Raw genomic sequence first — 15,845 nt, forward strand, 5'->3', positions numbered from 1 at the left:
CTAGTGATATAAATTAGTATAATTAATGAGTCACTTACTTACATTACTTGGTAATTGTACCATAAGATACGAGCCCAACGGAAAGCGCTCGAGCCTCATGCTGCTAGTTACATCGTTTTTTATAAACGAATCAGTTTGCAATCTTACTTTTGTGGATCACTACATAAAGTGTAAATTTATTTGTGAGCAAACTTTTACATATAGCCTAATGCATTACTACTTTATTTTTTTATGACCCAGTTAGTTTATAGGTTAAATATAATATTGACTATAAAGGTGGTATTTCATCAATTGAAACGAATAATATATATATATATATATATATATATATATATATATATATATATATATATATATATATATATATATATATATATATATATATATATAACAAGACTTCTGCTTCAAGAATTGGTGAAGGCTAGAAAGAAAAAAATGAAACAACTTGCACACAATTTCTTATAAATTTTATTTTTACTTCAAAATAAAACACAGCATGTGCTTTATTCCAAGAAAGGTGATTTATTTCAAACAGGCTTTACCTGAAATCAAGCATAGCCAAAATATAGATGTTTAAGTATCATCGCCACTTTTGGTATGAGTGCCCGCTCTTGGAGGAAAGCATGTTTCAATGAGTATTTTAGTATCTTAGGGTAGGTTACATTAAAGTCTGTTCTTGCGCTATGTGATAAAGCCAATCCCATCACATGTAATGTCCTCTTTTTTCAGCCTATATGAGCAATTGAATTAAATGGAAAAAGAGAAACAAAAAGCACTTGATAAAGAAAATTATTCAAAACTTAAACATTTCCTAATCTCTCTTAGGGCAAGATTTGTGTACAAAAAAAACATGCAATATTAAATGTGTAACAGCCTAATCAAGATGATATTGAAAATGTTGTTTTGACTTCACATTTCCCTGGGTTGCTCATATTGTTGAGCACTTTACGGGTGGCTGATTAGCACATATAAGTGCCAGTGAGTTACAGCATGGTTAAACAAGGGGACATCTTTACCACAGAGGCCTTAAACCTCCATCCAGCTTTTATACAAACTAATTCTAGCATGTTAAAAATGAGAAGGCACAGCTTATTAACTTACTCAGGCCTTTAGCCATCAAATACTCATGTGATAAGCAGAGGACAGATTTGTAAAAACTGGTGACGTGGAGGCCTAGTAATCGTCTCCTCGGCTGACCACCTCCTTGCAAGTGGGTCTCAGCAGTATGGTGTGTTCAAACTGGGCCGTGTAGCAGCCTTTGGTGTCACACAGAGGTGGGTAGGGGTCGATGATTCCCAGGTCGCAGAGGTTCTTCAGCGCCATTAAATATTTGGTTTCACCGTGGCGATCCAACCAGCGGCGGCAGAAGGCGAGAGTGCCGAAGTTCTCGTTGACCACGTTTAACAAATGCTTGGCTCTGGGGAGTCTGGAAAAGACGAACATTACCATTATATTACTTAAATCAGTTCTAAAATCTTGCGAGCTGCCTATTTAGGGATCTTAAAGCGTCATATGCAAGCTCCCAGTACATTACAAAGTTTTAAAGTAAATATGTCTTCATTTGCTTTTGCTCACCCAGTAGTTGTTCCAAACCTGTATGAACTTTTCTTCTGCTGAACACAAAAAAATATATTTTGAAGAATTTTGGCAACCAAACAGTTGATGGATCCCATTGACTTCAATAATACCATAAATCTTCAATAAATATGGTTTGGAACAACTTGAGGGTGAACATTTTTGGGTAAACCATCCCTTTAAATGTCTTATCTTCTGATTAGCTGTGATTGAATAAATAGCTTGTTGATGGAAACTTATGTTGCGCCCCAATTTGCATACTATCCGGCCTAAATAGCATTTAAAATTAGAATTAGTATATCCCAAATCAAAGCTTGTTATTATTCTAAAGCTACCCGGATGGTCTACATTTTCCGGTTGGAATCCGAAGTGCCGATCCACGCACATTCTAGTGGCTAATACTGGACGAGGATTCCACTAAAACTACAAACACAAATAAAAAGTGTCAACAAAAACTACAAACATGGCAGATCTCCAATCGGATTAGATAAAGTGGTTTGAGTGATTAATAATCGGTATCTAACCTAAGGAATAAGTATTTATGCAATGTTATCCACATTAGATTTCAATAGCATTGTGAACTTTTGTAGTGATACATTTGGTTATTGACTTTAAATGCTTCATTACGCAAATTGCAAACAACTGAGGAGTCTCCGCATGAAAGACACACAACTGGCAGATCAATGGTCTGCATTTCTCTCTGAAATGGTAGGAAATTAAATTGAATGTGGAGGATTTTTGGATGATTGATAGGGCAGTTTAAATGGTGACAGGATGCACAGCGACAGAGCGGTCTGTTAAAGACACAATTATGCTCAATCTTCTGCTACACACTCAAAAATATGTACTTATTCCTTCAAAAAACAGTACATACTTATAGGGTGTAGCAGACGGATTGGGACGCTGCATTAGTTAGGACATGGTGTCAAGATAAGCATGCATCTCACCTTATTGGCACATGACCAACTTCAAAGTTTTTCATGTAATGGGAACACTCCATGTCATCATGAACCATGCCTTTACCAGTGCTGCCAAAGGTCTCGATGGCATAAACCTCTCCTTCCTGTGAAAGAGGAAATACAGCAACACTGTCAAAATGACAGAACTAAACCCTTAAACAATGAGATTAACAACACTACATGATTGCTGAAGAGCAGATTTACACTTTCAGAGAAAAATATAAAATTCTTGGAGTTACCAAAAAAAAGTAATCAATAACTTTACATCAGCCTAGGCCTGTCACGATAACAAATTTTGTTGGATGATAAATTGGCCAAGAAATTATTGCGATAAACGATAATATTGTCATTCTGAGACCATTTTCATCTAAAATAATGATAATGGCATAATGCAGATAGACCTTTTCAACGATCAATAAACTTTTATTTCTAAAGCCCATTTAACACTTAAAACAGAAAACATTTTAAATATCCAAAATAAATGAACAAAACAAAAACAATAAAAGCAATGGACTCAGTCTGTATACAAAAACAATAAAAGCAAAAAATTTGTTACTTGAATAAATACCAAAAACATTAAATCAAATGGATGAAAACTGCAACAGATGATTGTGTTTTAGGTGTGTATTAGGGGTGGCACGGTTCACAAAACCCACGGTTCGGCTCGTATCACAGTTTTAGGGTCACGGTTTTTGGTTCTGTACAGTTCTTGTTGTGTTTTTTCTTTTAATCATTAACACTCCAGAAATTTACATGGCAATATGATATATAGTTAAATTATACACAATTTAGGATACAGTATAAAAAAATTGTTTTATCATGTAATCATGCACAAACTAAACTTGACCATCTCTGAGGAAAGCTAGGTGAGATTTTGATTCCGCAAGAGGGAAGACATTGATGACATGCTTTTCATTTATTTGGCAAAAAAGGAGAATTCGTATTGCTATCTCTACAGGAACTTATGTGCCTTTTTAACACACAAATATTGAAATGAAGAATTAACTTGCATTTATCAAACTGCCAACTTCAGTGTAGCTTTACACCTTGTTTATCCTCGACATTACCCCACTTCGCTTGGCGGTGCGCTCTTCAAATTTTGTAACTGTGCGTGTGGCTCTGCAACCGAAGAAGCACGAGTTCCAGGCGAATCTGGCCAAGCATGACGAGTATTAACACCTCCCCAAACGGACAAGGCATGCACGCAAGTCAGGGCGAAAGACATTATATTGGAAATTATTGCAGCAGGAAAAATGATAGAGCCCATTTTTTTTAATCGTGCAATTAATTGACATATTGATGATCCATCAGGCCTACATCAGCAGAAATGGATTAAAAGGGTCCGTAAACACAATAACAATGACACAAAGATTTCAATTTCAAACCAATAATAGTTTTTAAAACTTTATATTCATCCAAGAATCCTGAAAACACTATCATGGTTTCACAATTTTAAACTGATAATATTTTCACAATATTACTTTTTACAGTGCTTTTTTTTAAATTATTATCTTACAGACACCAAACTTTTGAGTGCTAGAGCACTTGACTACACCTATCTCTTTAAGCCCTGTGGCATGACTGATAGAGATGTGTTGTGTAAGGGTTGTGTTGATAACTCTGGCACACCCATGTTGAGTTACTTGTCAGAATGTCAGAATGATACTAATTTTCCTTTGATAAAGTCTCTCCTGAGAGACAAAAGCACAACCTCAATTTTCCTTGTTATGGTCAACTCTACAATTATGTGTGTGTGTAAAAGTTGTAAAAGCTAGATTCCATTCGGTAAAACAAAAACTTCAGTAGAAAGTCAGAACACACCTCCATCCTGGTAGCTTCACCTCCTTTCACTATGGGCACCGTCTTGCCTGCATGTATTCGGTACTGTCCAATAGAGTGGCCATTGAGATTTCTGATTGGTTTCACTGGAAAGAAAAACAATGTCAACTGTAACATCACATACAGTGTTATTTTAAAGTTTTTGACGTTGAAAGTATTCCTATTTATTTACCTTGATATGTTTTTCCATCAAGTTCCACTTCGTATGACTCCATAACCTCTTGAATTGATTCTCCAATATCACACAAACGGACATCAATACCTGCACACTGAAACAAAAGAATGACCTTTACAACAAATAACTGAAATGCCAATAAAAACATCACCAATTTTTTATATGACTAATCAAAAGTTTGGGGTCAGTGTGATTTAGGAGTACTGATGCTGGAAATTTAGTTGCCACCACAAGAATAACATTTTAATATTTCACAATGTTACCGTTTTACTGTATTTTTGTAATAAAGTGTGAGCATAAGAGACAAAACCGTTTAAAAAATATTTTGAAAAGCATTGTGTATATTTAAACCATAATATAGCAAAGAGTTACAATATCGACAAAGAGGCAAATGTGTGTTGTCATGAAAATAACATCACAATGCAAAAAGTTGAGACTCTACCTTAATTCCAGTATTTGTAGCATCTTTAACAGCTTCCAGCAGTTTGTCATACTTTGGGTTGAAGGTGACAGTAAAGGCACAGTCAATGATTCGACCTGGAACGCCATAATAATCAAACATGTCTAAAGATCAGCAAGAAAAGCACCAGGCAGGAATCAAGACAGATCAGAAACGTTTAGAGAGACGCACCATTAATGTGCGTGCCGAAGTCAATCTTGCAGACGTCATCGTACTGGAGAACGGTGGGGTCTCCCGCGTTTGGAGTGTAGTGAGCCGCGCAGTGGTTCAGCGAGCAGCCGGTCGGAAAAGCCAAACCAGCATTCAGACCATTTTCCTTGATCAACTTCCTAGAACAATCCTCCAGTTTCTCACTGTAAGGAAAAAAACAAGATGTGAAGAGTGAATTAGTGCCAATGAGTCTCAATATGGAACGGCTGCAATATTCATCGAAAACTTAACGTGATTTAATTAAGTATATGGGCCGCGTGTTTCAGAGCGAAGCGCGGTACCGTTCTTTTACACATGAGCAGCTCATGATCTGCCAGTGTTAGACAATACTAATTTTGGGAATGCAACAGCTTCCCATACTTGTTATAAAAAGCACGTAAAGGGTTTAAAATTTGAAAAAATAAAGAAAGAAATGAAGACAGTGATACATTTTAACACTGTAATTTGTGATGTAAAATAAATAATTATAATATTAATAATTATAATATTTTTCTTACTCAATTAAATATTACAATAGTAATACTTTTTATTTAGTAATGCAAATTATGTAAATATTGATAATATCATTACATTAAATAATAATGATATTATTGCAAAAAATAATAAAAAATAAACATTTAAATAATGTCACAATTTTGGCTAAATTGAGCAGCCCTAGAAACAACAAATCACATTTTAATCAATCTTTATCAGAACAAAAAAATTATACAAAGACATACATATTAATGCTGTCAAATTGATTAATCGTGATTAAATCACATCCAAAAAAGCTTGTGTTTACATAATATCTGCGTACACTGTGTTAATTGTGTGTGTGTATTTATGTATGCATGCATGCATGCATATATATATATATATATATATATATATATATATATATATATATATATATATATACACATATACATACACACACACAGTTTAACCATGCAAAATACTTAAGTATATTTTTGAATTAGCGTTTATTTAACTATATACAAAAACATTTAAACAAACTTTTATTCTATTAGTCGATTCGACAGCACCAGTATATGCATACACAATTAGATTACCGCCAAACCGTGCAGCCCTAGCTGCAAGTAGACATTTTGCAGGAGATTTACTAATCATTAAATCCTCAAACAGCCTATAAAGTGAAGCACATGGAAGTTTCACTCACCAGATCTCGATCATGGTCATGCCTGGCTTGATCCAGCTCATGACGTACTTCCTGACCTGCCGGTGGGCCTCGGCAGCCTGTCTGAAGTCATTCCACATATCCTCATTAGCCTGATCCAAAAACTTCTTCTCCTCGTTGGTCGTCCGCCACGCAGCAGACCGCCTGCAAAGGAGATGAAACATATCCACTGTGATGTTTTTAAGACAACCGGTTTTAGAGTGTGTCAATAAGCGGCTGTTGTCCGTACCCATCTTGCACAGCTGGATATTCACACTCCTGGCCTTTGGCATAAACTCCACTGGTATAAAGCTCACAGATGGGAATAGATGGAGGATCTGTTTGAACTTTAGCTGAAAGAGAACAACATCCATCCATATTGTGAGTAACAAGGTCATTTTATACAGTATGCTGTATTTTAATAATCACTCACGCCCTTTCTTTTTCTTCTTCTTCTTTTTCTTCTTTCCAGTTGAATCGCCTTCCTCACCATCTGCCAAAAGAGAAACATATAAATCAATATATGAACAAAAAATGTGTCACCAGGGTTTTAAAAAAACAACAACAACTTTGCTATCAATTCACTAGCCACTAAATAAAAAATAATAATTTTGCTGTTCATCGTTTCTTCGTGTTACTCAACAGTGCATTAACTTATGTTAACAAATACAAATTTGGATTTTAATAATGCATTAGCTAAAGTTGATATTAACATAAATAAAGATTAGTAAATGTTGTAAAAGTGCAGTTCATTATTAATTAAACCTTATTGAAAAGTTAAATTCCCCCCCCTTTCTTTTTGGCTAGTAGAATTTCTGAATGGCTGGTGTCTTTATGTAATAGCTAGTGAGTGAAAAAGGTTAATGTCAAACCCTGTTTGTCACATGCACATGGCCTTGCAATGTGTCTTTAGTAATAAACTTTAGACAAACCATCCTCCGGCTCGTCCTCTTTCTCTGGGTCTTCTAAAGTTTGTTGCTCCATTTGTTTGGCCACTTTGGTGATGACAGAATCCCCTTCACCTTCATGGTTTCCTATGCAGGGGATTTGATGTGGATATTGTAAATAATGCAACATTCATTTGACAGACATAACGCACGTGGAGCCTCATAACAACATTACACAACTCCAGGTATTTTACACTCAAACCAACCTTTAACTTAACACGCCAGTGAATAAAATGAACACTAGGGTTGGTTAAAACACGTTTAGTGCCTAGTAAAAGAAAGTCCCCTGAATTAGATGTTAGAATAGCGAGCACTAATAGGTTTATCAGACTGGGCAGAGAACGGCAGGGCCACGCGACACTTTCCTCCGTCTTTATTACCTACGGCTGCCGCTTTTCCCTTCTTCTTCTTCTTTTTCTTCTTCTTCCCGGTGTCGTCAACGGGATCGGCGTCCTCTTTGGGAAGGTGAGAGTCTCCGTTCGGTAAAATCTGCATTTTTGCAGCTGCGGACTGTGGCTCTTGCGTCTGCTCGTCCGCCATGATGTGACCGCGCGAGGAATTGTGGATGAAGCCTACGTCATGAAGGGGGCGAGGTGAGGATAGCTGGATGGACCTTTTTACTCGAAAAAAGAGCCAACGCGCTGAACCCATCCTGACGATATACGAAATAAAAGGCATACAGTAAGATTAAAAACTATATACGGACTTCTTTGATTCTCTATTATATGTATTATGTATTATTACATGTTTTGACAGCATATGGCAAACACGAAAAACAAATATTAATATTTAAAAAAAAAAAAAAAAAATATATATATATATATATATATATATATATATAAATAAAATGTATTCATTTTTTTATTAATAATATTATTACTTATTTATATTTTTGTTTAATAGCTACAAGATCTCACACTTCTGCGATAAATGAAGAAGAGTCATAGCTATAAAATGTTAATTTATTTCATGAATAAATAAATACATCCTAACAATGGATTATTTGTGATATGATGCCACCTTCTGAAATGATTGGAAAATTGCAGATCCAAGTCAGAGCAACATGATATTATATGAATAATTGAATGTCTTCGGTCAGAATGACATAGGCCTAATATACATTAGATCAATGTGTGATAAGATGCTCCAGGAAATTATTCTTTATTAAAAACACGTTGATCATCAGTGTTATCCGCTACTTGTAACAACACTGCTGTAACGTTAAAATATACTAATGTAAATAAACAAGTTCAAATCCCTAATCACTGAAAATTATATACTCGTCACTTCAGTTTTTGTATTGTGTTATTGAATATGCAGAAGTTATTGTTATTTATTTCAAACACATATTATTTGCTTGTAACAAATCTAAAAGGCGATAAGAGAAAAATCCACTGTGGACTTCGCACCTTAAATTGTTCCCATAGTAACTGACGTGTCATCCAGGAAGCGGAAGCGCAGTGCCTCCGACCAAAGTTTGTTCAGCCTGTTGGCTAAAAACAGCAAAACTTCGACCACTTGCCTTAGTTTTTATGAAACAACAGTTACATTAATCGACCTTTTTCTAGTTTAGAGTTAAAAAGTAATGGGGGGAACCGCGAGTAAGTTGCCGAAAGATCTTCTATCAGAATATCAGGTGAGACAGACGAATATATTATTTGGTGATATATATATATAAATATTAGTATTAAGTTGATTTTATTTGTTTATCATTTTTCATTTTTGTGTTACACAGGAGCTTACATTTCTCACAAAGCAAGAAATCTTACTGTAAGTAAAGTCATAATGTACCCACTCACAAACTCGTTTTTATTTCAAGTTTTATTTGTGAATATTTACTGTAGAATATAGTTTGTAATGTTTAGTGAGTTATATACTATTACTGTATTATTAGTTTGAATTAGCCTTTATTTTTCACTTTGTCATTTTTATTATTTTTTTATATTTATATTTGATACATTTTTTATCAGTATTTTAGTCATTGAGTACTTCAACTTTATTTTAATTCAATGATCTGCCAAGATGATTTTTTCATCTAGTTTTTCATCTAGTATTAATATTTTAACTTCATGTCAGTCACTGAAAACCAAAACTGATTTTGGTTACACTTTATTTTACAGTGTCATTGTTACATGTAATTACCATAGTAATAACAATACATTATGTGTAATTACAAGTAACTAAACCTAAAACAAACCATAATTCTATAGTAAGTAATGAAGTTGCTTAATATTACTCAGTACTTAAATATAAATATAAGTGTAACCCTAACCCTTTATTTTAAAGTGACGTAGTGTTACATTGTACTCAAGTAAGAAAAGTAATATTAATTAACTACATGTACTTACTGTAGAGTTATGGTTAGGGTTTGGTTTAGTTACTTTTAATTATGCATAATTTACTGTTATTACTAGGCCTATAGTAAGTACATGTAGTGATGTGTAACTGTCAACTTTAAAGTATTACCCTGATTTTTATATTAATTTGTATTTTTTAAATGTACATTTTCTCTACTATGGTACATTTTGCCGTGGCATTCCTTGTAAAGTGTTACTTGTTGTTGCTATAGCTAAACTACATAAACATACAGTACAGTAATTGAAGGTGGCTCAGAAGTTTATTTTGATGCTTTACTAACACTTAAAAGTGTTTGAATGCCATTATATTGATAATGCCATTCAATGAAATGATACTTTTGTCATTATTGTCACTTGATACGTTTGAGGTCTCATCATCAGTGTGTTTGTTTAGGGCACACAAAAGATTCTCTGAACTCCAGGGCAAAGAAAATGGGCCGTACAGCTCTAGGGTGTCCGTGGAGAAGATCCTTACGCTTCCTGAACTGAAGGTAATCAATAAAGTCTGTACTCTGGTCACAAAGCGGAAACCATGATGAGTCTTAAAATAAAGCTCATTTTCTTCAAGCAACATATAATTTCTTTAAGGGTTTTGCAATTCAACTGTATATAAATTCTCCTTCGATCCTTCACAGTCTAACCCCTTCCGGAAAAGGATATGTCACGTCTTCTCGACCTCTGATTTGAGGGATGGCAGCTTAAGCTTTGAGGATTTCCTGGACCTCTTGAGTGCCTTCAGCGATTCGGCAACCCTGGAAATCAAGTCCCATTACGCCTTCCGGATCTTTGGTAATAGATGGAACGCTCTAAAGATGGACATTTAGGGTGTGTTCACACTTGGCACGTTTGGTTTGATTAAAACAACCCCTGGTGAGATTGCTCTGTTTATTTGAAGTGTAAACGCTTCCAAACAAACTCTATTGCGGTTCGACTGAAATATGAACGCAAAGTGGACCAAAGACACTTAAACGAACCAGAAACAGGACATGATGTCACAAGATGCGAACCTAAAAAGAACAGAAAGCTCAAGCATGTCTGTTTTTTCTTGTCATAGTCACAATGTTGTCCATCACAGTCTCCTTGCAGCAGATCTTGGTTTGTGTGTGTGTGACGGAGGGATTCCTGCCACTGTTTGGACTCCTTTACACACTTTATAAGCTCTTCAACTAATCCTCAGCTGGTCTAAATACCATAGCTAGATACGCACAACAAGCACATTTATCCGCACACAGCATTGCTTTGGATGTTCAGTAAGTTCAGACGTAAATTAAATGTCATGAAAGCCAACCAGTCAGGTTGTGATCATTTCCCTATGACTTAAGGTTCGGTGTTAAAATGCCAAAGTCAACGCTAAGCAAGAACTAAATGCTTTTTTTTTTTGGGTCCAGACCAAACAAACCGAGAACGAACTACAAGTGTGTGAACACGCCCTTAAATTGAGTTTTCACAGTTTAGGAAACACCATTAAACATAACAATTCTTGAACATTATTATGTTACGCTGCAGACTTTGACGATGACGGGACTCTTGATGCTAAAGATCTGGAGAAGCTGGTGAACTGCCTGACGGGCGAGACGGACGACACCCGTCTCACTGCAGAGGAGATGAGGCAGCTCATAAGCAATGTGAGTCCGGTCGATAAACGTCACATGACAAACGAGAGACGTCTGTCAGAGGAACTTTACTAATGTGAATAAAATGTAATTGTGCAGATCCTGGAGGAGTCGGACATCGATAAAGACGGAACAGTGAACCTCTCCGAATTTCAGCATGTCATCTCCAGGTCTCCAGATTTTGTCAGGTGAGAGACAAATTGTCTATAAATTGGAGAGTTAATGCATTTTGCAGCCTTCAGTCTGTTTAAGTTTTAACTGTTAATGTTGACTGTACAGAGCAGCGTTTCCCAACAGCTCTGTGAGATCATTGGTGGCAATGCTTCTATAATGTACTTGGTGGGCCGTTTACGCAACATCGTCTTCACCTAAAAACAGATTTCGTATGCATCTTGGCCGTTCATTTACATGATTGGGCCTGTAAATGCATACTTTTGAAAACGTGTTTCAAAGTGCAAGTTTTTGAAAACGATACCGTTATCGTCTCTGTGTAAACTACAAAACACAGGCATTTCTAAAAATGGTGACATGCACATGCGTATTACGTGTATTAAGTCTATTGGTGCAGGGCTTGACATTTACACCCACCAAATATGCGTGTATTTCAGCAGTGGTGTGTAACGCACAGGGCTGCCAACCAATATTCTAAATTCGAATATATTCAAATAGTTTAAAAAAAATGAATTTACAAGGTGAAAATTAATATTCAAATAAAAATGTACTGTGTCAAGGAAAAGCTCCATGTTTAACGTTACCACAGCACAGCTCACTCGGCCCGCTCAGTATGCTGTAAAACTTCAATTAATATCAATAATATTTGTTTCAATCACTGAATGAAGCCTGCTATATTTGGGACAAGAGTAGCGAGTCTCGCGACCTTAAATTGCTTGCACAAAACTCTTGATCAGCACTCAAAGTTTGTTCATTTAAACCGTTATCCGCAGTGAGGTCGAGAGAGAGAGAGAGAGAGAGAGAGAGAGAGAGAGAGAGAGAGAGAGAGAGAGAGAGAGAGAGAGAGAGAGAGAGAGAGGTGTGCACTCTGCGGTCTTGGCCATTAGTTCATTTATATATAATAATTATATAATTTATAATAACAATCTACTTGTTTTTGTGTAAGTAATACGTTGTCAAATATTTATAAACTTAAATAGACTACCTATACAAGTAGTTATGTCTCTTTGTATTAATTTGTCCTGTTATTGACGAAATGCGCGCCCAGATGTTCGAATAGTTCGAATATTCGTGTTTGTTTTAGAGAGAATATTCGAACATCATTTTTGAGCAATTTTGACAGCCCTACTAGCCACTTTGGCGGGTTGAGTTTTATATATAATATATACTTTTTTAATGTAAAAAAATTTCACTTAAATTTTCAAAAAAATAAACTAAGTGCAATGTAGTGTTGTCAAAAAACTAGATTTTTTTGTTGCGTATCTGAAATATCTGATGATTCTAATACTCATTTTCCTCAGAATAGACACAACACCAGCATCTCTTTCTTTCTTTCTTTCTTTCTTTCTTTCTTTCTTTCTTTCTTTCTTGCTTTCTTTCTTTCTTTCTTTCTTTCTTTCTTCACTTACACACAGTTGGTTATGTTTAAGTGAACGTAAACAGTTGAGAATGAAAACGCATGTGTAACTGCTGCCAGATTATGATATCATATTAAAAGTATCTATATGGCAGTTTTCCCCATGGTATCAGTGTCAAAATTGTGTGGCTAGTAAATCTGGAAAACCACTAGCCACAGCGGCTGGTGAGCAAAAAAATGAATGTCAAGCCCTGTATAGTCGCCTAGTGTTTCTTTATAAAGTGACATCGCGGTCCACTGGCCTGGCAGCAGAATACAGAATTTTTTGTCATTTTTGTGGATCCGTGTGAACAGGATCAATTTGACAATGCTGTGTACACTTTTTTTGTACATTATTGTTGCAAATCATGGTCGGCTTACTATTTACATTTACATTTATGCATTTAGCAGACGCTTTTATCCAAAGGGACTTACAACTCAGGAGTACAGGAAGCGATCCGTCAAGAAGAGGCAAAGAAACGCAAAAAGTGCCCTAAATACCAAGATTTGTACACTACTCAGAGTAGCAAAAAACAGAAAAGGGAAGAAGAAAAGAGAAATAGGGGAGGAAGAGATTTTTTTAATTTATTTTTTACGATAAGATTAAGTGCTCATGAAAGAGATGAGTTTATACCTGTCTTTTGAATGAAGCGAGTGATTCTGTTGTGCGTATGGTGGACGGAAGATCGTTCCACCAACCAGGAACAATGAAAGAAAAAGTTCTAGAGAGGGATTTCATGCCTCTCTGTGATGGTACCACAAGCCTCCTCTCATTAGCTGAGCGAAGGCTTCTGGTGGGTGTGTAGACTCGTAGGAGTGAGTCGAAGTGTGCGTGTGCTGAGCTTGTGGAAGATCCATAAGCAAGAGTCAGGGCTTTGAATTTGATCCGGGCAGCGAGAGGCAGCCAATGCAGAGAGATGAATAGAGGTGTGACATGAGCCATTTTGGGCTCATTGAATACAAGACGTGCCACAGCGTTCTGGATCATTTGCAGCAGTTTGATTACACAAGATGGAAGTCCAGCCAATAGCGCATTACAATAGTCTACTATGATTTTGGGAAACACAGCCCAGTTAAGTTTGTATTATTTAGTGAACAGTATGAGCTTGAAATACTCATTTATCTGAGTTATGTACTTTTATTTTAGTATCAAATCTATACTACTAGCTTTATTTTTAGTTCTATTTTGTTATGTGCTTTTGCCCTTTTTATTACATTTCTTTATTGATTTATTTTATAATAAAACATTTTAAACATTTCTTTCTAACATTTTATTTGGCTCACACGAATTACATTTTCTTTGTCTACACACCTAATTTACATCGATTGCATTTTGTGTTAGTGTGAAAAAAGCATTCTGTTTTTGTAGAGAAGCAAAATAGAAAGAAATATGAAATTGCCCCTCAAAAAAGGACATGATAATTCTGAGTTTCTGACCTCTGAACTCAAAAGCCAGCATTTCTCCTGATCCTCACTGTTCTTTTGCAGTTCATTCAAGATCGTGTTGTGAAGTTTACACCGAGTGGAAGCTGCTCCCCAGTCCAGATTTTTCACCTGTGCCTTAAATCTGTCAATAATGTAGCATGTGAATGTATTCTCTTGTTTAACATTTCTACTGTTTATATGTTTGGAAACCATTTTTTACTCACTGTCTAAAGAAATCTACTTTCTATCCTGTATTTTAGAACATATATTTGTAACTAATTTAATAAACTCTTAATACTTCAACTTTGACATCCTGTTATTCTTGTGACTCTCTGAAATGGGTCGGTTTCTGTCAGGACGGAGGTTGTTCTTTTGGCACAGCGAACACAAATGTGTTCCATAACCCACAGACGACATCCTGGACACACATTCTGTGAGTAGGGAAGTGATCCACCAGCGTCGGCTCATCTGTGCTGTTTTCAGTGCAATGTCCCAGCTGTCCATAACGACCTAATAACACGACAGACAGAGGAAAGGCAACTTTTAGCCATTTTGAAATGATAATTAGCACACTCAACCAATCAGAAGGGTTGGGTTCAAGAAACAAACTTTTATTCAGTACTTTTACTCACTAAATTAATCAAAAGTGACAGTTTATGTTACAAAAGATTATATTTCACATAAATGCGGTTCTTTTGATCTTTCTGTTCATCAAAGAATCCTGTAAAGTACAGTAGTGGCCAATAATGATGTCCAGCATAGGGAAATTGACATCTTCACCCTTTATTTAGACTTAAATTAGGGATGTACAATATATCGGCTACTGTTTTCTGTCATGGAAACCTTTCCACCATTTTGCATTTTCAATCTCCTAGACGGGCTTTGCAATTTGCATGAACATTTCACCAGATCATCTTTAGACAAAGCCAACAAAAAGTTACGGAATAGTTGATATATAAAACTGTTTTCGAATAACGCGTGAACAAATTTTTCGTAGTGCTTGCGAAAACTACGGCTGTATCGCTGCAATGCTTTTTCTGACCAAACTTTGTACAGACCCTCACAAGCATGACCTGAGGCTACATGCTGCGTTTCGGTGCAGCGCCACCTACTGGTCGGGAGATACGAGAAATTGCTATTTTTGCTTATAACTTCTGAACTCTTTGCCCATTTTTGGCGTCGGCCATTTTGAAGTAAAATTATGTATTTAATGAACGAACTAGCATATCATTACGAACCTTGGTATGGGCCATCGGCTTGATGCCCTGATGGAGACTGAGAAGTAGAGGTCTTCACGGGGCACCCGAGACCCGACCCGGGACCTGTACGGGTTCGGGTCTATATTTTAAATGGTCAGCCGGGTCCGGGTCGGGTCCCAATCTATTACTTCGGGTCCCGGGTCTGTTAACGTTGCGCGAGGTAATGTACTCAAGAATATATTTCAGGACCTCAGGTGAACTGTCACATACATGTTTTCTGTGATGCTCAAATTGCGTAAAAAAAGGCTCATATTTCAGGTTGCTCCAGCTGACGCACGAGTGCAGTCTCAAGCGCGTGTCATT

The 15,845-nt window shown here is 36.2% G+C and overlaps 3 protein-coding genes across 3 annotated transcripts in view; 1 reads left to right on the forward strand and 2 right to left on the reverse strand.

Annotated features, from left to right (window-relative positions):
- Positions 1-452: 452 nt before the first annotated feature.
- On the reverse strand, positions 453-8,750 carry metap2b (methionyl aminopeptidase 2b). Its single transcript, XM_067435833.1, has 12 exons — positions 8,731-8,750; positions 7,702-7,973; positions 7,307-7,408; positions 6,808-6,867; positions 6,625-6,727; positions 6,378-6,539; positions 5,180-5,361; positions 4,991-5,085; positions 4,546-4,642; positions 4,356-4,459; positions 2,523-2,638; positions 453-1,426 (listed from the first exon to the last, which is right to left on the reverse strand). Exons 2-12 carry the CDS (start codon positions 7,970-7,972, stop codon positions 1,174-1,176), a joined length of 1,545 nt encoding a protein of 514 aa, XP_067291934.1. The 5' UTR covers position 7,973; positions 8,731-8,750; the 3' UTR covers positions 453-1,173.
- Positions 8,744-14,586, forward strand: cib1 (calcium and integrin binding 1 (calmyrin)). Its single transcript, XM_067435835.1, has 7 exons — positions 8,744-8,957; positions 9,057-9,091; positions 10,073-10,169; positions 10,314-10,467; positions 11,185-11,303; positions 11,391-11,479; positions 14,347-14,586. Exons 1-7 carry the CDS (start codon positions 8,907-8,909, stop codon positions 14,366-14,368), a joined length of 567 nt encoding a protein of 188 aa, XP_067291936.1. The 5' UTR covers positions 8,744-8,906; the 3' UTR covers positions 14,369-14,586.
- The window catches only part of rccd1 (RCC1 domain containing 1), a 9,764-nt gene continuing 8,492 nt past the window's right edge, over positions 14,574-15,845 (reverse strand). Inside the window, exon 8 of the mRNA XM_067435834.1 lies at positions 14,574-14,793. Within this exon, the coding sequence (XP_067291935.1) occupies positions 14,636-14,793 (158 nt within the window). The 3' untranslated portion in view covers positions 14,574-14,635. The remainder of the gene's footprint in view (positions 14,794-15,845) is intronic.

Source organism: Pseudorasbora parva, chromosome 25, assembly GCF_024679245.1.
Source record: "Pseudorasbora parva isolate DD20220531a chromosome 25, ASM2467924v1, whole genome shotgun sequence".
Taxonomy (NCBI): domain Eukaryota; kingdom Metazoa; phylum Chordata; class Actinopteri; order Cypriniformes; family Gobionidae; genus Pseudorasbora; species Pseudorasbora parva.

What these genes read in the sequence shown, in the direction of transcription:
- metap2b (XM_067435833.1), bottom strand. Translation starts at nt 7,972, where the DNA reads ATGGGTTCAGCGCGTTGGCTCTTTTTTCGAGTAAAAAGGTCCATCCAG. An exon ending in AGAGGACGAGCCGGAGGATG is followed by an intron (nt 6,868 to 7,306) that starts GTTTGTCTAAAG and finishes CTCTTTTGGCAG; the next exon opens with ATGGTGAGGAAGGCGATTCA. An exon ending in GTGAAGCTACCAGGATGGAG is followed by an intron (nt 2,639 to 4,355) that starts GTGTGTTCTGAC and finishes CCTCTTTCACAG; the next exon opens with GAAGGAGAGGTTTATGCCAT.
- cib1 (XM_067435835.1), top strand. Translation starts at nt 8,907, where the DNA reads ATGGGGGGAACCGCGAGTAAGTTGCCGAAAGATCTTCTATCAGAATAT. An exon ending in TTACGCCTTCCGGATCTTTG is followed by an intron (nt 10,468 to 11,184) that starts GTAATAGATGGA and finishes GTTACGCTGCAG; the next exon opens with ACTTTGACGATGACGGGACT. An exon ending in AGGTCTCCAGATTTTGTCAG is followed by an intron (nt 11,480 to 14,346) that starts GTGAGAGACAAA and finishes GTTCTTTTGCAG; the next exon opens with TTCATTCAAGATCGTGTTGT.